At 37.1% G+C, this 23,533-nt stretch overlaps 1 protein-coding gene across 1 annotated transcript in view; it reads right to left on the bottom strand.

Moving 5' to 3' along the window:
- Nucleotides 1–1,002: 1,002 nt before the first annotated feature.
- LOC108640121 (sodium/hydrogen exchanger 9-like) overlaps nucleotides 1,003–23,533 on the bottom strand; it is a 57,285-nt gene continuing 34,754 nt past the window's right edge. Inside the window, exons 5-7 of the mRNA XM_018075029.1 lie at nucleotides 7,369–7,417; nucleotides 2,416–2,495; nucleotides 1,003–1,096 (exon numbers count right to left, since the gene is read on the bottom strand). Coding sequence (XP_017930518.1) covers nucleotides 1,078–1,096; nucleotides 2,416–2,495; nucleotides 7,369–7,417 — 148 coding nt within the window. The 3' untranslated portion in view covers nucleotides 1,003–1,077. The remainder of the gene's footprint in view (nucleotides 1,097–2,415; nucleotides 2,496–7,368; nucleotides 7,418–23,533) is intronic.

Genomic DNA, 23,533 nt, shown 5'->3' with positions numbered 1-23,533 from the left:
TGTATAGTTCTACCCTAGCATGGCATGTTGCCATTGCCCAAGACCACTGAACTAATTGGAAATCATTCATAAGAACAGCAAGGAGCAGCACAACTTTTTGATTTCCTTAGTGGTATTTCCTCCCTCTTGCTTTCCTTTCGTGAAATAAGTAGGCATAAGAGATGTTATTGCCAGAAGAGTGGGTAGATTTGTGTTAATGCCTAAGAGCAAATGTCAAACTATAGAAATGTCAGTCTTGTATGCTTTCGATGTATATAACCACATAGATTATTGGTTTGCTGTATCTTTTCTTTGAAAACTTCATCATAATGCTCTCTGCAATCTCGTATTGGGCATAAATACTGTGCTACATGACAACTTCTTTAAATTTAGCAACTAAGCTTTGTAACATTAGGCAGGGAAAGGCAGAAGAAAGTTTGGGTGGATAATTTCTCTCTCTCTGAAAAGAATGTCTTTCAGAAATAGTCATACCAAAGAAATGCTAAGAGCTGTGAGTCACAGCATTAGTGGGTTGAACCATCATTCCATGCAGGAATATGGGCATACATTTTCAGGATTAGTAAAATGTAGAAGTATTATTTTTAATAAAAATATATTTTAGGATAATGGCACAGCTATAATCTCTGAGCATCTGAATTCTAAAGAAAGATTATGACTTAAGTGGAAGAGAGATTGACATGAATAAATTTGTTCTTTTTAAGAATATTGTTTTTTAAAATCACTTAAAATATTTACTTGAAATGCAAAAGACATGGAAACCAGAGTTTCTAGAATAAAGCATCAGACACTTATATTCAAGATCTCTACCATACAGATAATCTCTGAGAAGTAATGCTTCTGGTACCTTCTACAGGCTTCATTTTACATGTATTGTTGTCTGTCTTTTTCATATTTATTTCTGTTTCCCTCTTCTGCCTCTGTCCCTTGTTTTCTAGCTCTACCCTTGTTCTCTTTCATGTCTTTTTTTTTTTTAACTCAGGCTTCTGTCCTGTTCCTCCTGTTCCTGCTTTCCACATTTTTTCTTTCTCTGATTTCTCTCTTTTTCTCTTCTTTCTGACTTATATTTCCAAGGATATATCATAACCACAGGCTATTCCTTGTGAAAAAGGGATGGTTAAAGCCAGTTATGGTGGCACTCAGCATTAACATTTAAAAGTATTTTCCCCCTTCATACAACATTCACCTACTATTTCTATGTATTCTTGAAGAATTATCCTAGGGAAACATTTTAATGCTAAGTGCTTTTTGGCCTTTAAAACTGCTTGGCTAGATGAATTAGAGCAATATATTCATTTTTAACCAAAAAGATGTTTTTTCCATAAAAAGTCTCTTTGAAGGATAACTTCACTTGAACTCTCTAAGGAAGCTGTATTCCCAAAGAGTTACATTTTATCAGCTGAAATGTGTCATCCTGGTTTGCTGCAGCTGTTATCAGAAAAATATATATGCAGCCTGAACATTAATCTCTGCACAGCAGTGCAGGGTGAGGGACCAATAGATGTGCTATTGGATAATGGAGACAGTACTGGTAGGGCTTTGCCTATTCAGCTCCTGAGCCAGGATGTGTGGAAATTAGCAGGCAGGCTTCTCTTATATTCCCTGAATATCTCTGTTAAAGGCTTAGGGCATGATTGTTACTGGGGGATCTCACTGACAGGTATGCAAAGCTTTGGTAGTTTAAAATGACAATAGTAGCTGTTGCTGGTTTTGCACGGGCATTAGTGGCAGACTAATGCCTTGGCTTAGGGAGGATGTTCTTTTATCACTTAAAATATTTTCATGAAAAGCAAAAAACATGGAAACCAGACTTTCTGGAATAAAGCATCAGACACCCATATTCAAGATCTCCACCATACACACCTCAGTAGGAATGTGAGTAAAAGCACAGAGGCTCAGGAATCCAGGGAATAGGAAGTATAAGTTTTAGGGAAGTCCTATGAACCTTTCACAATGGGTGCCTCTTTCTCTGTAAGAGGTGTGGATAAACCAATGTTGTCTTATTTTTTCTGGGGTACTCACTGCTTTGTGAGTATGCAGGCAGGCAGCAGCCATTTGGAGGCTTCTGTCTCTAACCTGGTTCCCCAAACAGAGTATCTACACCCTATCTAAATAATAATTGGATTAGCTTTATCCAGGAATTTAAAAAGGTTAATTTATTTAAACCTATTGTAGGTCAGAGCTTCTTAACTTGTTCTCACTCTCGTAGCCTAAGTCAGGAATGTACAACCACCACATTACCCGGCTTCTCTAGGCCTTCTGTTGTTTTGGACTCTCACAATTTCTTCTCCTTAGTAAACCCATTAAAATAGATTATGCTTTTGTTTTTCAAAGTATAATAATTTTTGATTCCTAAATATTTTGAAGATGACATTTGTAATGCAGCTATAATGCATGGCTTATAACAGCAAAGGATACTTATGGTCAAAGCCATACCATATTCTGAACAGCCATGCACTCTCAGCTTTGGTTGTATTTTTATCCAAGGTAGATGCACTCTGCAAAACAAACAAATGAATGAAGTGAAAAGCATTTTTATAAAATAAATAAAACATAGAGTTCCCATATTAAAAATGCATGCCAAACCAAATTAAAATTAACTGCACTTTTTTTTAATTTAAAAAGCTTTGCTGGTGCACAGATGTCATCTCTGTGAATCAGTTCAGGAGCAAATTGGTTCATATAGCACATTTTTCATTGCTGCACTCATTTACTTTTATTAATGGTTCCAATTTTATTAAGCAGCTGAGAAGCACTATATTTCTAAGATCAATAAAATGATATTTAGATTTAATTGCCATTGTGGGATTACTTCAGTTTACTCCTACAAGATCAGATGCTATTCATGTATGTCTAACAAAATGTCATTCCCAAAGGGATTGAGATATTCTAATAATTATGAAATTCCTTTCTATATTTCTTTCCAAGGGGAGAGGAACATTACTTGAATCAAGAAGACTCAGAATGCCACTTTCTGTTCTGCATGCTCATTTTGGGGTGTGCTGCACAGGTAGAGAGGTGGACTGTCCTTTACTCAGGGTCATAACTGGGAATAGTACATTAGGAACAGTTATCTGTACAAAGACAGCCAGTTTTGTCTTACTCTGGGCATCACATCAGTACTAAGAAGTATTAGTGGTAGGATGGAATTAGGAATGGGAGGGCCAGTTTTCTAAGGATGCTCAATTATTGTCTTGTTTGTGTTTTGTGGCAAGTGCAGTTATTTTTAATGGAAATATTTTTCCTTATGCAATTTTAAACAGATTTACCTGTTAATTTTCATGTTTTAATCTAATAATATATTAAGACATGATTTCTTATTAAACACTAGCATACACATAAATTCTAGCAACTCTCCCTAGTAATTGGGGAAGCTGGAGGGGGAAAGAAGATGGTACTTATCCCTAACCTAGCAGCAGAACGCTATTCTAAGCTCTTAATATCTAATAATGCATTTTGGAAAGATAAAAGATTGGGAAAAGAGTTGAAACATTTAAGCAGGAAGTGTGATGACAGGAAAGGTCTGTGTTAGGTCAGAACCACAGGAACACTGAATAAAAGAGTGAAGAACTAGAGTGCACAGGGCTAGAGATGAGAAAGAGAAGGTCAGGCATGGAAATAAACATATCATGGAGTGGGCTTCTTGTGTGCAGTGCAGAGGAGGGCTTCTTAAAAGCACAGGGAGCTCTGAAAATGGCCTGTATGTCCTTGGTTTGACTACTAATGCTTTCAGAAGCCACAGTGTTGTTGGTTAATTCCTCTTTCCAAACTCATTGTATATCCAGCTTCCTCCTATGGGAACAAGTTTCCTTATACAGGATCATGAATTGTTCCTGTTTGAAAGCAGTGGACAAAGAAGTCTACACAAGGGTAAAACTCCCCAGGGGTTTTCTGGGCCTGACCTGGACCTCCTTTTATTTCTAGTTTGACATGTGTTGCACCTTCCTCCTTTTGTCTGTGAAAGCTGTGTTGTATTACCAGCTTTTGCAGGAATGGGAATTGGGTGGTTACCTGTAGTGCAGCTCCTGCATAAACAGTGCAGTCACCTGCATAAACAGTGCAGTCAAGGGATGGTGGGAGATGTTGGTGTGAATGCTCTTGGGCTGTTGTAGATCCTGTGATCTTAAAAAGTAACTTTTCATTTTCCCTACGGTTCAGAGAGGTAAAAGTGGGGGGGACAGTTCTCCACCTCTTCCACACAATGATTTTCACTCTGGAAAGTGAGGATGACAATGTTTCTCATTTCTTCCATATGGGAATTGCTCATATGGAGATTATTCTCATTAGTAACTTGCAATAAATTCACCAACCAGCTGGCAGATGGAACTGATGAGAAAAATATAACTAAATTCCTTGTTATACTTATAAAAATACAGGGATGGTTAAATCAACTGTGAATATTAATTTGACAGAGATGATACTGATAGGTGTTTTTCAGGCTATTTAGTTTTCTCCTGAGATCAATAGTACATCTACAAAGTACTTTTTTTCCAAAGTGCTTGTAGAAATTATATTCTTACACTGTCTCAGTTGAGATTAATGCAGCACAGTTTGGGATACATAAGCAACCTGAATAAAATATGGAATTGGTTGTCCTTGTTTATGGAAAGTTAGTTAGAAAGCCCACTGCCATAAAAGCTTTTGCCTTTTTTCAATAGATCAGCTTTGTAACTCTGCTTGGTGACTATGTATCCTGTATTGTGCTTTACAGTTACCTTCTGGTGTTTGGATGTATGTGATATGCAGCAAACTGCTTTTGCTTGTTTTTTTATGTATTATTTTCTCTACGGTAATATGTATTATTTGTAGTGTGTATTATATAATTTCTTTTGAAACTAAGTTATGGGAGTCCATCCGTAAATAAGTGGATATGAATATGGGGCTATTATTTTTTCTGTTTATGGTGCTTATGCTGGGATAATTTAATGATAAACAAATTTAAGGAAAGGCAGGGGAGAACTGACACAAAGAAACTGAGATATGCTTTTGCTGGATGAGATCATGGTTAATTATACATTAAAAGCCTCTATGCCTTTGCTAGGGAAGGAGCCCTGGGCTCCAGGTCTTACAGTTTGAACTGGAATCTGCTGCCAGCTGGCTGCCAAAATTATTGGTTGAGGGAGCCCAGAATAGAGCATAACCAGAAGTCCAGAAACCACCGTGTATGTGGAATTCTTGAATAAATCAATCAAATCTCTTCAAAGAAATTGAATTTGTGGGAGGCAAAGGAAGGAAAGAAGGAATGTAAAGATGAAGAGGTAGGGAAGGAAAAGTGTTATGCAGTCATATAGTTGGTATTGCATCTGACATAGTACCCATGAGGTAGAAGGTGTTTAAAGCTTATTCTGCTCCTAAAAAAGTCTTGGTCTTGTTAGAGATATAGATTGAGATCTATACAGTAAGGTACCCTGAATCCTGGTAGTTAGAGTGGTCCGAGAGGAGCTAAATTCAAATCTCAGTAGCAGATATTGTGGCTTTCCCATTCTGGATGATCAGGGAGGAGCCTAGAGGCTTATTTTCCATTAACTTTTGCTCCCTTTTAAACATCTTATTCTTGAACATATTTAGTTCTTATTTCTGGTGCAGTCTCCCATGAAGCTTCAATTAACAACAGAGGGAGTTGGCACATGGTTTGAACTTCATCTGGGTGAGAGCTTTAACTGGCAATGGGAGTTACTGGCACTTGACAGGTTATTTGTCCAGGGATATATGCAGGAAAATCATTGCTTTGGCTGTGAAGACATAGAAACATAGAAACAAAATGAAAAGTAATGAAAGGCAAACTAAATGAAAACATCCTGTTAGAAATGAAGGGAAAGAAAAAAAAAAGGAAGAAGAGAAATGAGACATGAGATGAAAGAGAAAATTAAAAGAAACAACCTGATTTAAATTGAATAACTATGGTAGGTACTGAGTTAAACCAGAGAGTGCTACATGGCATGCAGCAAAGGTCTGAATTACTAAAAGATTGATATATAAAATACAGAAAAATATAGACAAATGAAAATAGAGTACCATGGGGTGGGATGGGGTGGGAGAATTAATCAGAGCAGTGAAACTATTTTCCAAGGTATAATTTACTACTATAAGGAATGCTGAATTGGATATGATAGGGCATGAAAGGTGTTATATTTTTTTACACCTTCCATGTTGTATAGCTGAGTTTTGTCAGCAGAGATAGGTGTTAATTCACAGGGCAGAGCTGGGACACTGAAAGTGTTATTGTTATGAATAAACATTACTATTTTCATTTTTAATAGGAGATTGAGAAAATCAGATGCCTATCGGCTTCTGAAGAAAGCAGGTTTTTGCAAAACAAACATTCAGGCAATTTTATGCTTTATTCTGCATTCCCCGGTCTTTGATAATTCATGAGTGCTGCAGAGTAGAAAATTTCTGAAATTATGTATCTCTAAACTCTGTTCAAGAATAGATTATGGTTTTGTGTCCTGCCCTTTTTCAGAATTTGGACAGAGGCATTGTAGGAATTCCTACCAAGATGCTTAGGAAAGTGAATTTAGTCACAAGTCTCCTCAGACAGAATAAATCAGTATCTTGGCGTGGTGCAATGAAGTGTTATTCCAGCCTTTTTAATAGTGACTGGGTTGTAAAACTGAGGATGTGGTCAGTATGAATAATATTGGTTTTTCTTCTTTTCAAAGAAACATCAGGACACTTAGGCATCAGAATTCCATTTCAGTGAAAGCTGAGACCCACCCTATGTGCCTTCAGATATGTGCAAATGTGTAAAGGTTTGGAATACTCAGTATGTAAGATATATTAAAATTCTGCCTAATGATATCTCTGAGGTATTTTCAAGTGAATAAAGTATCTTATTCTTGTCTTCCCCAACCTATTTTCTACATTTGTATAATTGTTGAGTTCCAGTTCCAGTTGCATAGTCTGAAAGTGCGCGTGGGATGGTATTCCTAGAAACAGGAACCTGGCATTAGGCATTTGTTTGCTTTTTGCTTTAGCAACTTGTCAGCTCTAGTGTGGCTTCTCCCCAGTGGTTCTGCTGTTCCCCTTGCCATGCTGAAGCACACGTTGTGTCCTGTACATTGACCCTCTACAGATCTCTCCTGCTGCTGCAGGCAGCCCTGCATTTGGAACAATGCCTTACATGTGTGACAAAAAAGGGAAGGAGGCAGATGAATAGCTGCAGCTTGTTCAAGAGCTCCCTTCAAAGGTTTCAACTTCACAATGTACTTAGTCTTCCATGTGAAAACTAACTGAAAAATATTTTTAGAAACCTGAGCTATTAGTATTGAACATTACACATTCTCCTTTTTAATTCCAGATGTGATTTGTCAACAGCTGAACACTTTAAAAAAAAATAAATTAGCATGTATGTCTAAAATCCTGACATACCTGGCTTGCAGCTTCAGCTTTAAGATCTTCATCTGGATCTACACCAACTCTGTAAAAAAAACACAGAATACCAAACCTGAAGACATATGGTAATGATCTGATCCATATTAGAGAGCTTTGAGGGTAGAAATATTTCTCTTGTGTCACTCATTTCCTACTAGGTGAGAAGTGAGGAGAAGAGCTGGCAAAACATTAAGAACACTATTTTAATCAAGGAAGTTCTTACCACTCCTAACACCTGAGATTAGATCTTTACCTTGGCTCCGATCCATACCTGGGGAGAGAGACAGTCAAGCTGTTAACCTGTGCTAGGAAATCCTTGGTTGCTGGCAGAAGAGCAGTGCTGAGGGACTGGAGTTAGAGGAATGTGGAGGATAGGATTACAGGACTCAGGTGTTTCCTGGCTGTGCTGCATTATGGATTGCTTGGATAGCATTTGGAGAGGGCTCTACTTGGCGTACCAGGTACAGGGAAGCAAACCAGAGGGAAGGGGAGATTGCAGTGGGTGATGTGCAAGATGATGATAACCTGGGTGACTTTTTACTAATATGGATGGGAAAAAATAAAATTGGCTGTTAAAAGGGATGTGGTGGAAGAATTGACATATTTTGAGTATGGCTGAGGGGAAATGCAACTGAGAAATATCACAAGTTGTTCACATCAAGAAAGTACAGAGAGCGTCAAGAGGGATGAACAATGTACCTTTTTATCACCCAAATCTGAAGCCCACAGCTAAGGTGTGGGCCCCTTGTATTCCTCACGAGCTCCCACATAGTATCAGGTCCACCAAGCTAAAACAGAATTTACTGATGCAAAGAAAATGTACTCTCTAACTAGACATTAATTGAAGACCACTTTACTGGTTTTCTGACAGTCTTCCTTCTGGAGTATAGTTTTACTTCTGGTAATAACACATCGAAGTGTACTTTAAAACAGTATTTAATATTAGCAGTTACATACCTCAGCATTATTTCCTGTAAATATTATGCATAGATTCTTATTGAGTTGGAGACAATGACAGGTACTATATGCAAAGTAGATGCTTTTTATATGTAAATACTGAATGGAAGGAAAAAAACTCCATTTCTTTCTATCATAGCTCTTGAGCTTCAACAAATCTTAGTCCTTCAGGCATAAATATTTCTATCTTTTTATTAAAAATAACCATCCTGGTGCTGACTCAACAAGGAGACTGAATGAATAGCTGGTTCTTTTTCTTTTCTTTTATTGTCTTCTTGGTCCCTAAATTGCAAGAAGAAGGTTCTGATGGCACTAACTCGATTCATTAGTTCGGAGTAAAGCAAGTCAGGTATTTCCATTCCATTAAAATGTGAACATTTACATGTGAAAAGAAAAAGAATAATTACAGAGACGTTTAACAGTGGATTTCTTACTACCACGTACAGAAGTGTCCAGGGCCTTGTCTGTGCTTGGCACTGTAAAACTGAGCAGTGTGAGCCAGCCCTGCCCCGCAGCGCGTGCGGGGGAAGCGCAGCGGGATGTGAAGGCTGGAGCAATGGCACAGGGCAGGTGTGATGGTCCCAGACTCATCAAACGGGTCAGAAAGGGAATCTCAGTCTCCCAAGCACAGTCACGTGCCCTGTTTATGAGGCCGTGCTGATTTGCTGGATGTGTTCACCAGCAGCACGACTTGGGCAATGAAAACCACCAGCAGGACATTTTAGTGATGGGTCTGCACAGCTGTGGAAATACAAAAATCCAAAGTGTTTACGCGTGACAGGTGCAGCTGAAAGGCAAGGCTACAGCACAGACTTCCCAAAACTCTTGTCTCCTTAATGAGCTTAACTTGATCTCAAGGAAGGTGAGTTCTGGAACAGAAGTAATTTAGTCTTCATGGAGTTCTGAACTTACTGGAGCTGAGAAACTGCCACTTCTGGCTGACTGTGTGTGCTGGAGCTGTGATGTGTTATTACAGAATGAGTGAAGACAACAGAGAATGTTTCACCCAGGACTAAAAGGACTGTAAAAGCAAATGGAAAAGGGTAGGCAGTGGGGCCAACAGGAACCAGGGTTTCTGGCTGTGATATTGTTTCAGTAACACTGATATAACCACTAGCTAATCACACTGACAACAGCAATCAACTGGCATTGTAAATTCAGACTTTTTTTTCCAAGTTTTGCAGAAGTTGTGGTATACTTTAGCTCATATACTTATATGCTGCATGTATAATTTATTTTGTAGACAACAGATTATTATAATATGGCACATATGAAGCTACTCACATGAAATCTTAATGGAAGTATTACATTTAAAACCAGAAAAAAAAATCTAAGGAAATCAAACTTCTGTCTTAGATTTTTCACGTATGAGAAAAAAAGAAGGCTTGTATGCCAATGAATGTCACAGAGAGAGAGCTGACACTTTTTTCTTATCTCTCATCTCATTTAAAACACATGATCAGACACATTTTCTGTTTTTCTCATGGAATGCTATGTCACTACTGGGAATTAGTGTGGATAGCACAATCTTACCAACTGATTTAAAGTCCCTTGGGAAAAGAACCAAAAAATTCTTTGCATTCTATGGGAGAGTTTTTTGATGTGTTAAAATAGCAACACATTTTTGTAATAATTTCACCATTGGGAATTTTATTAAGTATGGACAAAGCAGAATTGGTCCAGTCAGTTTTGAAATTGAGGCTAATTATTTCATACCCAAAAATAGGCTTGGCAGCCTAACATGAGGCACGTAGCATTGCAAATCATGGTCTGCTATAATTGACTCTGATATACTTGACATGAACTAGGATGCTACTTTATAGGTTTTAAATATTGAAAAAATAAAGCATAAAAATTTATATGAGACAGTCAAGGCAACTGAAATTCATCACAAATATACACTTCAAGTTAACATCCTTGACTTCTTCAAAAGACCTGCTAGATCTAATGCTATTGCCAGTAGAACTTGCAAACTTAAAATTTGTATAAATTACTACAAAGACCTTTAAGAAATACCCTGTTGTTAATATTTATACAAACATCTTTCCTCTTTTAACATTCTTGTGAGAAGATCTAATAGATGCTCAGGAAAATATTTTCTTAGTATTTTTTCTCCTTTCTTTGTTATCAGCTTTTGTCTCCTTTCTCCTGCTATCTTGCTGTACTTCTTACAGTCTCTCTTTTCCATCTTTCTGCCTCACTTTCCTTGGTTGCTCTCTGTTACTTGTTTGGGTCTTCTAAATATTGCATGCTTTTATTTCTGCCTTTCTTTTTTGCATCTTTTTATTCTATACATTAAATATTAGGATGACTTCTTTCCCATAAAGACAATTTATTCTATACATTAAATATTAGGATGACTTCTTTCCCATAAAGACAATTTATTCTATACATTAAATATTAGGATGACTTCTTTCCCATAAAGACAATTTATTCTATACATTAAATATTAGGATGACTTCTTTCCCGTAAAGACAAATGCAAAGACTTTTTAATCAGTTCTATACTGCAATGAAGTTTATATATTTAGGTAGGCTTTAGTAATGTCTTAGGTCCAAATGCCCTAGATAAGAAGGAAATCAAAATTCAAAAGCTTCTCTGTATTGTCTTTTTTGCTTTGGGTCCTTCTTTTTTTCTTTTTCATTTTTTTAAAATTTTTTTTTAAATTGTGGGGTTGGATGTGTAGTGTGGTGTTTGTTTTTTAGTTTTTGTTTGTTCTGTTTTTAAATGAGGTTTGGATCAAAACCTGAATTCAGAGAATGTTTCAAGTTGCTATACTCAAAATCTGGAAGGGAAGCTTGTGACTTCAGCCAGTTTGTAGCAATTAGGCCCAGGAATTGCTGGGAACTCTGCATTAGTCTGCACAAGTACCCTTTCAGTGGACAGTATTTAAATCCCCGTGTGCTATCAAGTGCATCATCTTTTTAGCAAGAGCCTGGACGGTTTGTTAATAAGAGGAGGAATTTGTCACTGAATACAAAGCAGTCGATAACATCTCTTCTTATGTGATTTGAAATGAAAATGGATCGAAAGATAAATCCTAAACTGTCAGGGGAACCAGTAGTAAGAAATACAAACCCAATCCATATGAATATCAAGTAGTAAATCACTATTCAGACATTGTAAACTTTTAATTCCCTCAGTTGAAATCACCACAAAGTCAACACTATAGGATAAAATATCTGCTTTCTACAGTGAAATCACAGAAAAGCATATAGACCCACATCTTCGTGGGGATCTAGGCATGCAGAGCCCAACTTTTGGTGTCTACACTTACAACTGTGATTCTCAGCCCTCCTTCACTTAAGGTGCCAATAAATCTGTAAATAGAGATGTTTCTCTGAAATCTGAGTTCTAATTACTGAAATTCTCCTTCTGGGCCTGTATAGGCTTTCTGTATTTGCAGAACCAAAGCCTGGTTCTTGCAAGTTGAATCTTGCTTGCAGTTCTACCTAGTCTAGTTTGCACCTACGTGTGCACATGGGTTAGTTGTGCTCCAGGTGAGGCAGCAGGGACTGCTTTTGTTTGAAAACCTGTTCTGAGAGCATATAATTGATCCCATCCCCTTTTTATTTAATGACTGATCAACTCAAGTGTCCTGCAAAGAACAGGGAAGCCTGTTTTCATCAGTCACTTCAAACTGAGGTGATTCCACACCACACCTCTCAGAAGTGCCTAAAATACTGGCCTATGTGGTGGCACTATCCACTGTCCTGCTGTACCAAACACTGTTCAGCTGCAAGCACCAGTGAAGCCTTTAGAAACAATTGTTTATAAGTGTATTATTTAATGCAGCTAATGATTTAATGAACAAAGCATCAGACTTGGGAAAGTTTACAAGAGAAATATCTCCTAACGTGAGCAAGTCTTCCCTGATCTAAGAGTGTGATGATAAATGTGTACCTGGTGGAATATATCACAGAGCTGTCTCATAAGGGCCAGAATTAGCCATGTCTCCTCTATTCCCTTTTCTGGATCAGTGGGAAAACAAAGGCACTTCAAAAGGTGAAAAGTCTGGCATCTCTTTCTATTTCTGACCTCATACTGTGAAATAGGGACAACAATACTCCCTTCACCCTATTGCTCATCTGTTTTGCATATTTAGCTTGTAAGTACATATTCTTCATTATGTTTGTACAAAATCTAGTATAGCAGAGCTATGATCTTGTTTAGAGATCATAAGAGTGCTGCTGTAAAATAATTAATAACAATATTGGCTTCTTTACTTGTCAAAGGTTTTACTGGAGGAACTCACCTTATTAGTGCAATCCCCTCAACCTTCCACTGGCTGTCTCATTGTAACTAAACCAGTCTTTAAGCCTCAACTTACATCTCAAAAACTACACATCCCAGGAAGGGTTTTCTGAGTAAGTGATTTATAACCCAATTTGCAAAGATGGCCATTAAACAGCATTTGCAACAGGAGTCTTGAATATTTTTGCATGAATAAATCTGGAGCTTGTAGCTATCCATCATCAGCATATTGCATTCAGTACAGAATTATTAACTGTAAAGACTAGAAACATGAGCAAAATCCAAAAAAGATTGTTTCATGATCTCTAATAAATCATTGCAATTGAAATTAAAAAACCTTCAGGATAAATAATGATTTCTTAGGACATTATTCTTGTCAGTGTGGCAGTAAGTGTGACGTGTATTCCTAACAAACTGATACCTCAAATCTGCTTTTGCTTCTAGATTGCTATATTACTGCTACATGCTGCTTTTACTGTGGACTGATGCTGCCAAAAACTTCTGCTTTGTTATAGCACAGTATTTGATTGACATAAACCCCATGGAGAACTTCATGAGTATAGATCTTCAAAGTTCAGCTCAAGCTGATTTTGTTAATAAATGAAAACACTTTAGTTTAAGTTTAAGGCAAGAGTAATCACTTGTGTCTCACAGCAGAAAGAGCAAATCAGTTTAATCTCATGCTGATGAGGATTAAAATAAATTATCAGGTAAACGATGCTTCCTAAACGGAAGATGCTTCCTAAAGACAGCTGTTTGTCTTGTGGCTAATGCTTTCTATACACAAAATACTCAAGTGGAACAAAAAGTGTGATTTTAAACCTGTAGAATCATGTGAGTAAGAGATAAATGTGCCATAGTCTGACTTTTGAACTTGCAATTTCATAAAACTGGTAAGATAATCTTTTTGGAAATTCAAAATATTAGTTCTGTGCTCAAAGTCTACGCACTGCTTTTGGTGGACATGTGGAGAACTACCTGGTTGCAGAAGTGACAGTTAAATTAATATACCTGTAAAAGCAGTCCAAGTAAAGGAGGGCTGTGATGACTTGAGGTAGTGTATAAATGCAAGTAGAAGAAGAGGTTGAAGAAAGAACTGTAGTGCTCTGTCAGAGATCCACAAGTTATAGTTTCTAGATGTGACCTTAAGTATCAAAAAGATTGTAAAATTGTGGGTAATATCACTGCATAAAATTTTACCTATCACTTCCCCACAGCTGTGCAGCCATGTGAAGAAAATGCTAAAATTTAAAAATAGATGATGGCTTGCATTTACATTGTGCACTTATGTGCATAGTAACTAGGACAATGAACTGGATTCACACATAGCTGGGATCTGGTTCTCTATTCTGTTAATCCTATTTTATTCTAATATTGGGGTGCTAAAATAGTGTGGTCACTCTGAAGTAGTAAAGTACATCTGCATGGCACAGTGCAGTGCCAGATGTCTCACAGTCATGGCACTCCAGTGCAGGGGCTCTGAGCAGCACAGATTTACATCCCTATAATGCTTCTGGCACATGTAGGAGATTATGTCATTGTGCCATGCGAATATACCTGTAGTGAAGAATCAGGCCTCTTGTTCAAAAATATGAAACTAAGTTAACTGAATAATTTAGCTTTTGTGGAAATTTTAGAAATCATCATTTGTAGTAACATCAGTGCATGTGAATAGAATTGGAAAAAAATCAGCATGAAGGTTGGCAGCAACCAAAATATTGTGAACTTCTGGCAACTGTTTGACCTGGGAGTAGTTTTCAGGTTTAAGGAAAGATTATTGTAGTAGATTCTATGACATAATAAGAAGTAGTACTGTTTATTGGGACACTGAGGCTTGTTATGCCAAAGATCACTAAATTTAGCTAAATGGGAAATGCAAGTTGTATGTTTATGTCAACAGACACTAACTGCATGAATTATACTGAATTCCATGTCAAACTGGACAAATAGCAGCTACTGACTCTGCCCCAATATCTTACTTCCTGCTTCCAGCTAACTAAAGAGGCTGAACTCACAGCAGGTGGCTGCAGGTCAGTTCAGGAGTTTTTGTGCAGGCAGTGAGCTGCTTGGGGTTCCTACTTTAAACCTGCATTCTGAAAAACACAGGGCAAGGTCAGTTTACATTCCTGTGTCTATGCGTACGTGTGTGCAGTCTTTAGGGATCCAAACTCACAGTTGCTTCCTGATACAAAGGGAATGTGTGAGAAATTTGATTTCTGTGCTTTCTCTAAATTTTTTTTCTTGAATTTCACAGGAATTATCCAATCAAATATATTCAATACGTGGCCCATAGACAACTAGTGAAACCCATTGACCCTTGGCAGCAATGTTTAACATACTCTAGGGACATCAGCTGATCAATACTGTTTTGCTTCTTTTATTGTCTCTCCTGTGAGACTCTTCTTCACTTTCCTTCCCCCTGTCTTTTTTTTGTTTCCCCTTTATTTTTTGTTCTCCTATTTATATATGTTTATAGTCACAGGTTGTTCATGTACCTTTCATTGCACTGTGGTAGGTGATCCAGCTATCACCTTCTACTTTGGTGTTTATAGCTCTTTGCTGAGTTACAATACACTTGCATGTTTTTTACTCCTGCCTCAGGGAGAAGAAAAATCTTTCATAAGATGGTATTTTTAGTAGTCCATATTTAAATTAATAAACTTTCTGTTCTAAAATATATGGCAAACTCTACCCCTTTCCCCCCTTTTAATATCCTTATTTGGTAAACACGTATCTCAGATGCAATTGTTTTTCTAGGAACCTGACAATGTTCAGATCCCTCTGACAGCTCGGTAAAACTTTGTTCTGTTCCCCACTCCTCAGGAAGGACCGGTCTGTATGTCACATACTTGTATGTGAGGCTTTCCATTCTCCCTTCCCCAAAAGAGCAGTTTTTATTCATCCATTCTTTTTCTAAAATGCCCCCTCTGTGTTTTGAGCAGGCTCTGAGTTGCAGCGTGTGAGGGGAGGTTTCCCCAAGGCTCTCAGTCAAGCAGCATCACTGCTCTCACTGACTCCAGGGGAGCAAAGTTACACTGGCACTGGGTGTTTCCAAAGAGTCTTTCTTTAATATCTTTGCCATCTCTCAGCATTTCTGAGTTATACAGGGATGTGATGGTCATTTTAACTTTCCACTTATGACTGTACTGGCATCACTCATCTAGTGTGGTTTTCATCAGCAGACTGACTGGAGACTGGCACTTACTGCTATTACTGTCATCTGCTATTCTCTCAGTGAAGGAAATAGATAGTTTTATGCAGCTCATTTATGTAAAAAGTGAGATCTATAGAACAAGGTAAGCACTTTACTGCCTGCTTTTCAAGCATTTAAATTCTGTCTGGAATCTCCCTCTTGTTTTGAAGTGCAAGAAGAGCAGAAAGACCCGAGCAGGGTCATGCAGTTGCACAACCATAGTTGATAGTCACTGCCCTTTGCAGTTGCACTCTACTTATTGAACAGGTAAATGATTGCTTGTAGGAATCAGATATAGATTAATGGGGAAGGCTGGGAAAGCTTGAAAGGATTGTAATCCTCTTGAATTTTTATTTTTAATCTCCGCTACAGAAAAAACCCAAACCCCAAACCCTCAGTAAATCTAAAATTCAAGATAATAGCTACCAGAAGAATTCTAAAATGAAATTCTTATGCTAACAGTAGATTATTTGATATTTAAATGTTAAAAAATTATTAAAAACTTGGTTTGTTTAAAATTGGAAAAAAAAATCCACTTCAAACTCATCTGAGATGCAGAGACCTCTAGAAAAAAATGTTGTTACAAGGGTCACATCACTCAGAAATGCTGCATTGCAATTAGAGAAACTGAAAAATAACAATATGTGAAAAATGATGTGACTTGAATGATTTTATAAAACTGCAGGAGAAGCTCAGATATGAGGAATGTGCATGGTAGTAGCTGGGATATACAGTGCAATCATCTTTTTCTCAGTAAGGCTGCATTTGCTGTTTAGTTTTCACCTGAGCTTTAAGTCTCAGATGAAAACTGGGACTCAGAATAAGAAGATCACTTGATATTGTATTATAGTGTTGACTTAGGAGAAAGGATGGGATTGGGTGTCCCTTTTGGTAGTAATGGTGGTGTTTGTTTTGACTGCCAACCCAGTTAATCCCAACCAAGTTGAGCTTTTGAAATATTGAATCACAATACAGCGTGGTGATGTCCTCATGAAGTGACTGTGATGCCTCTCATCCAAACTCTACCCTGTGTTTTGGGGGAACAGAAAAAAAAAAGGGATTTGTGTGTATGCTTTGATTTCCCTTATTTAAGTCAATGATCTTGTATTTTCAATAGCACCTACTGGGACTGATATCAGCCTACATGTCTTAGGGAGCTACTGATGATGGCAGGTGCTTTTCTTTGCTTTAACTTAAGATGTTGCAAATGGAGATGTATAGGCATACAAAGACATCTCTATATTGTCTCTTTAATAAGAGACAGTACACAAAACACAATATTGATCAACCTCCATGTGCTTTAAGATTTTCATTACTATTACTGTACCTCTCCCCCGCTGCAAGGAAGTCTATAGATCAAATGCTCTGTGCACAATATTGAAAATGTATAAATAAAAAAGTGTCTGGAACATTATTAAAAATGCATTTCCAGTTAATGCAAAAAGACAGAAACACTGATGCATTATAAAAAGTATCATTTTCACACATAGCAAATATCCTAATTGCTACTTTTATGAACTCTGTGGAGATGAATACAGCTTTCAAAAAAAAAAAAAAAAAAAGTCAGGAATTAGGCCATTTTGTTGGCATCTTACTTAGACTACTAATAAGCTTTGCCAGCCAGGAAAAATTAGAACTGATTTTACTAAAGATCTGTATGAGGGAAAGCAACTGTGCTCAGATGTATTTTGACAATTTCCTACAGATGAGTCTAGTTAATTCCTGGCTCAGAAATAACAGTTCCCTCCAGTGAATTATGTCAGTGATTTTTAGAGCAGTAAAATGTTTGTTCTCTGAATCACTTTAGGTGTCTGTTCCTTTTTTTCCTTGAACATAAACAGCACGGCTTTGGAAAGAAGCCCAGGCCATTGTAGATGCATTATATTATTGCTAATGTGATTAACCCAAAGTAAAACATTAAATCCTCCTGAGGCATTAGTCTAAATAATGAGATGACCAACTCTAAGTTCCTTGGGCTCACAGCACAGGGAGAAACATTTCGTGCACTTCATCTCTTGCCTTGACATTTGAAATTTATCATATGAAGCTGGTGCTGGGAGCAATTCTGCGCAGAGCCATCAGAAGGGAAGACTAATGCTGGTCAGGCTAAATGTATGGGATGACCAAAACACACTGAGTAAATGCTTCTGGCTTTGCTGCTGAGAACTGGTGACATGAAAGCTGTCACTGATATGTCCATTTAGGCTGTTTTTTACACAAGCAGCTTGTAAATCAGCTGCATTGCTTAAGTCCATATCTAATTCCTGCTTTGAAATATGTTCACCTAAGCTCTGTCTGAAATGTTCAGAACATCAGGGAATTATAGGAAGGATTTGTATGAATTGATTCACCCAAGGGTGTATAAAGCAGATATATGGTATATAGGAGAATGTGCTTTCAAAGATACCCTGTACAATCTTTTAATCAAAGTGTAAATAAAAATGACATTTCTGAATTCTTAAAATGAGAATGCAGCACACAGGCCTCTAGAGCTGAGGTCATGACGTTCATAGGCAGATACACTGCAGGGTGTGGTCTGAATAAGCATTGATAGGATCTTTCCACAGTTCCTCATCTAGGAAAAAGTCTCAGAGTGACTAAAATGTCATGTACTAAAATGGAAGAGTTTTGCCTAAATTTTCATTGTCTGATGTGTGCAGCGTCAACAATTATTACCCTTTCAGTTTTAATGGCAGGAAAACACCTGTGCACATTTGTGTCAAAACACTCTTTGAAGCCACTTTAAATAGAGCAGGATAAACAGTACTGTCTTCTCTGGAGGCAATGTTCTAAAATGCTGCTTAATGGAAAATTTATCTTTTAATTTTTTTTACACCACTTTGCTTCTCAGCAACAAGAAATAAAATAAAGACTCAAAGACACCAATTTTATTTAATTTTTCACTCTGTCATTTAAAAAAACAAACTTACATACATTATATGTTGCTGATATAGCAAATATCAATTACAGTGTAATAGTCTTTTTGACAGAGTGGCTATAGAAGTGCTGGTACAGTATGCTTCCTTTCATCTAGGGTTTATGTCATCCCATGTTGGTTTTAGTTCACGAATTGTTTTATTCCATTATAACCTTGTTCTGACAATTGCACTGTTTAGTTTAGACAGTGCAGATTTCTGTTCATTTTGAATTTATTTTGCAGTGTAATCTTTGCTTAAGAAACTTAGCCACCCTTACCAGTTGCAGGTGATACATTTAGATCGTGTGGCTGTTTAAAATACTATTTAGGGAATTCGTACAAAAACTTACTAAAATAGTAAGTATCTAAAATAGATACTGATCTATTTATGATCTGTATATTTGCACTGGTTTGCAATGTGAGGCAATGCAAAACTGTTACTGATGTCTGGCTTTGATACAATGTTGTTCAGTGGGGTGGTTTTTCCTTTTGGTTTGCAGTCAGCTTTTACACGCCACCACCACCAAAGACAGACACTTTAAAGTTAGTTGCTGTGTTTATCCAGACCTACAGGAACCGTCCTTATTTCACAGTGTGCAAAGTCCCATTCTAGAATTCAGAAAGTGCACTAAATACAAATGTTGGGCTTGAGGTTTTTTTTACTCCTGAATTTACTAGTCTCACATTTCTAAATATGCATGACTTTGGGAATCAATTCATTCATTTGGAGAGAATAAGAGCTTAAATGGAATGTAAATGATCCAGACGCTCAGGCCCAGTGCCCTAACATTGTTGAAATTCAACTTATAAACATGTATTTGCATTGTGATGTATTGTATTTCAGAGAATTTAGGTAATATCAGGCACTTTCGATTTGAGCACACTTATTCTGGCAAGGCAAAGGTTTCAGATGTCAATAGTAGCTTTTTCCTTTTGTGTCAGTGACTCAACTGTGGCTAAAAACCTCTTGATTCTGGTCATTCTGTTGATCTCAAAAATGTCCTGATTTTCTTTTGGTAATGAACTGAATCAGCATTCCTGTCTGGTTTGCTGGGCGCTCTCTCCTAAACATGTGCTGTCTTGAGATTTTTGTAATGCCTGCACCAGTCCTTGCAAGCTTTTTATGAGCACCCACGAGGAGGGCTAGTCATCCCCTTGTTGTATAGTACTTATTAATTGTGACACTGTGGTTAAGATTGGTAAAACACTTTAATTTTAATTAATTGAAGTCTATCTTTTCATAAGAGCATTTGAAGATGCTCTTCAAAGCTTCTAGTTGATTGTGGGTTTGGTTTTATTTTTTTTAATTTTTTTTTTCTTCTCCTTATAACCATATACAGCTTGAGCAAAAACTCTGAAGCACCCAGTTGAAGTTTAAAATTAGTTCAGGGGAAAAGGAGTGCTACGAGGATGAGATAGGGAGCATGCTATAAAGTTTTATAGTTTTACTTAAGCTTCTTGTGTTGCTTTGCAGTGTGCTAGAAGGTGTTTGCTGCATCATGGTTAAGAAAGGGACTCCATTCTCATTGCCTTCTTGCAAAAATGAAAATAAACTGCTGTATGGAGTAACTATGAACCAACATTTGAATTCTAGCAGTGATGACAATGAAAGCAATAGCTTGCAAGAGATTATGAAAAGATGAAGGGAGAAAGTAGAGTGAGAAATTGCCTCGATCAGGGATTCTTAAAGCATAGTGTGCTTCTGCCAAGAAAATAAATGAATGTCGTTATAACAGCCTGCACCAGCTGAGGATCTGTCCCCATTTATCCACTGCCACCCAGCTCCCCTGGGGCTCTAAGTACTTCTCAGTGGCCAGTGACTTCAGGCCTATGTGATATTTCTGTCGGTGTATTCATAAATACGTGATACTTAGGCATTGGCTTCAGGTTCCTACCTTGCTGTACAGAGCCAGTAAACTTGATAGCTGAAAGGCAAGTCTAATGCTTAAAATTCCCCATAGAATCACAGAGCCATTTCAGATGGAAAAAATCTTTAAGATCACCTAGTCCAACTGTTAACCCAGCACTGCCAAGTTCACCACTAAAGAATGGGCCACATTTACATCTGGGAAGGCTGTGAAATAAAGAGAACATTAATTAATTTTACTTTTTAAAATGTATCACTACTCTTCTCTCAGACATGCATCTTATGTAAGGTAGTGCAGCTTGAGATATATGTAATAAATTGTATTGAAAGCTGGGACAATTGCTTAATCTAAATTGGTGAACTTGTCACTTATTTATAATCCTGATTTTGAATGAAAGTGATAGAAAAGTGGCACACAGCCATTATGACTTAGATTTCAAAGTGATAGGACAATGCAAAGAACTCTGACAGAGAATCCAATACAATGTTTTTTCCCCCCAATATTGCACTGAGCATAAATAAGAAAGTACATAGGCTGCAGACTGTCTTTTGGAACTAAGTTGAGCAAATAGATAATTTTATCACTTATCAATATGGAAACATTACAGTAGTATTTCTCAAAATGTGAAAGAAGTAAATAATGCAACTATTTTGGTCAGTGAACTAAGACATGGCAATTGAACCAGATTTGGCAATTCATTTTATGGGCTGAGAAGTTTTCTTAAGACTTTCGGAATCAGTGAAATATAAAACCGTGCCCAAGCAGCAGTTTCAAAAAGAACAGAAGCACTGAGGAGCCCAAGTGGTGCCCATTTAAAATGGGAGCTGTCATACAAAGCCAAGTAAAGGACAGTCAGATCAGTGGGAGGTTATGCAGTGCCACTGATTTCAGGAGGAAAAAATAATGATCCTTGGGCTTTTAAAAAAGGTTGGTCTTAAGTAAATTCAAATATATGTATATGTAAGGGTTACTAGATCAGAAAGCATGTGAGCAATCATTCTTCTGTAGACTACTGAACAGGGTACTGGAAGACCTGGATTCTCATCTTTAATACACAGAGATGACTTGTGTTTTAGTTGCTGACTCATTTTAAATGGAACAGAAACACTTTTTTGGACAGAAGCTGACACCTTCCTAGTGAACACATTAACCATCAGTCTACAGAATATTTTTGCCTCGTTTTCTGGTTAATTAAAATTATTTTCTGACTTCTCTGTTTTCTTTACCTCGTGAATACATCTGCATACACACACAAAATTGGTGAGGTTTGGGTTGGAATTCTTCCATAAAGGTGGAAGAAATGCACATGGATTGAATGAGGCAGAGGAAGGGAACCATCGTGTCCATGCCACCGGTGGGTGCAGCAGGAAAGGGAGAGCAGAGCCCCCCATGCTGTGTCTAAATGGAAAACAGTGGCTGTCATGGCATTTGTAGGAATCCCTTTGGGTGGAGATCAGAAAAACTCAGGGACTGATTAAGACTCAGATCAAGATTCAGGCAGATTCCCTGAACCTACACTGTGATTCCTGACCAGGCTTAATGCACGTGGATAAGTGAATAGCAAATGCAACTGGGTAGTTTCAAGGTCACTGTGTGCAACACCTTGTCTACTTGTAAGATTAGATTAGCAAAACATGGTTTTTTTAGGATTGCTGTTTAGGATATTTTACATAAACAGCACTTACATATAAACTTTTATATAAACATCAGTTCTATATATTTATTTGCAGAGGAAATATTTTGGAATTATAAAACCAGATTTTTTAGTACACTTTCAAGATTCCTTTATGTATTATTTGTCATTATGTAATTAAATGGTGTATCTTTTAGAAGAAGCAAAAAATGCAGAAACAGAAATATACATTTAAGGGCATTGAAATCAAGTACCTCTTACTGAGACAGGGGGTAGTTTTCTCATTTAAAGCTCATCAATGTTCTGACTAGCCAGTCACTGTTGGGCTGTTTCTGCACTGATAATTCACTATAAAAAAAGTCTGTATTTCCCTGTAATCTGTATCTGTTTATTAAAAGCTAAAAGCTCATACCACTATACAGAGCCTAGATTATTTAATATCTGCTTTAATTAACTTTTCACACTCAACTAATTCTGGAACAATTTGATAGGCTTGTTATCAAGGGTGCCAGACCTTTTCTTCCACTCTGCATTTCAAAAAAGGATAGGAATTTCAGAATTTCCAGAGGAATGTTTCACAAGTGTTGCAAGTTTCATGAAATTTGAAGTCACAGTTCTCTTCTGTCACTAAGTTCCTTTGCAAACAGAGATAGACCCAGTGATGCCTTTTTGTTTCAATTTACAAGAATATTTATACCACAGTCCATTTGCTGTATAAGACCCTTAAGGAGGCCTGTAAGACCCCAGCTCTTCCCAGTTACCACCTTTATTCTTGTTGGAAGAAAAAACTATATTCGGGTTTTTTTCTACATTTAATGTAGAGTTAAAAAATGGAATTATATGTTCTTGCATTTGTGAAATATTTGATAGCAAGAAAGAAAGAAAACCACAGGAAATCTTAAAAAAACTTGAGGAAGTTTGAAAAACATTGGAGTTTTTTTCATACTGAAATGATATATTAAGTTACGATGAAAACTTTCATCTCTTCAAAATGAAACATTCATTTCATATTTTCTTGCTGAAGAAATTCTAATATTCTTAGTCAAGCTAAATGGGAAAAGAATGAATATGCACACTTTGGAAATTATGTAAACTAACAACTGTGAAGAGCATTAATTCTGTACCCCTCTATTTTTCAGTCCGTCACACAATTCTTAAAATATGAAAGTTCAGTGAATTTCCAGAGCAATTATTTTGCAGAAATAGTTTCTAACAAATAATAGAAAGATTTAAGAGGTATCTTGATCAGTACTTACAGAGTAGGAATATAAGATTCATCTTAATAAATGTGATCCTTATTTTTTCTAGAGCCAGGTTTCATACCACATATTTATCTCATA

Source organism: Manacus vitellinus, unplaced genomic scaffold (assembly GCF_001715985.3).
Source record: "Manacus vitellinus isolate BGI_N305 unplaced genomic scaffold, ASM171598v3 scaffold_29_pilon, whole genome shotgun sequence".
Classification (NCBI taxonomy): domain Eukaryota; kingdom Metazoa; phylum Chordata; class Aves; order Passeriformes; family Pipridae; genus Manacus; species Manacus vitellinus.
Note: the sequence above shows the minus strand (reverse complement) of the source record. Positions and strands in the feature narration are given on the sequence as shown.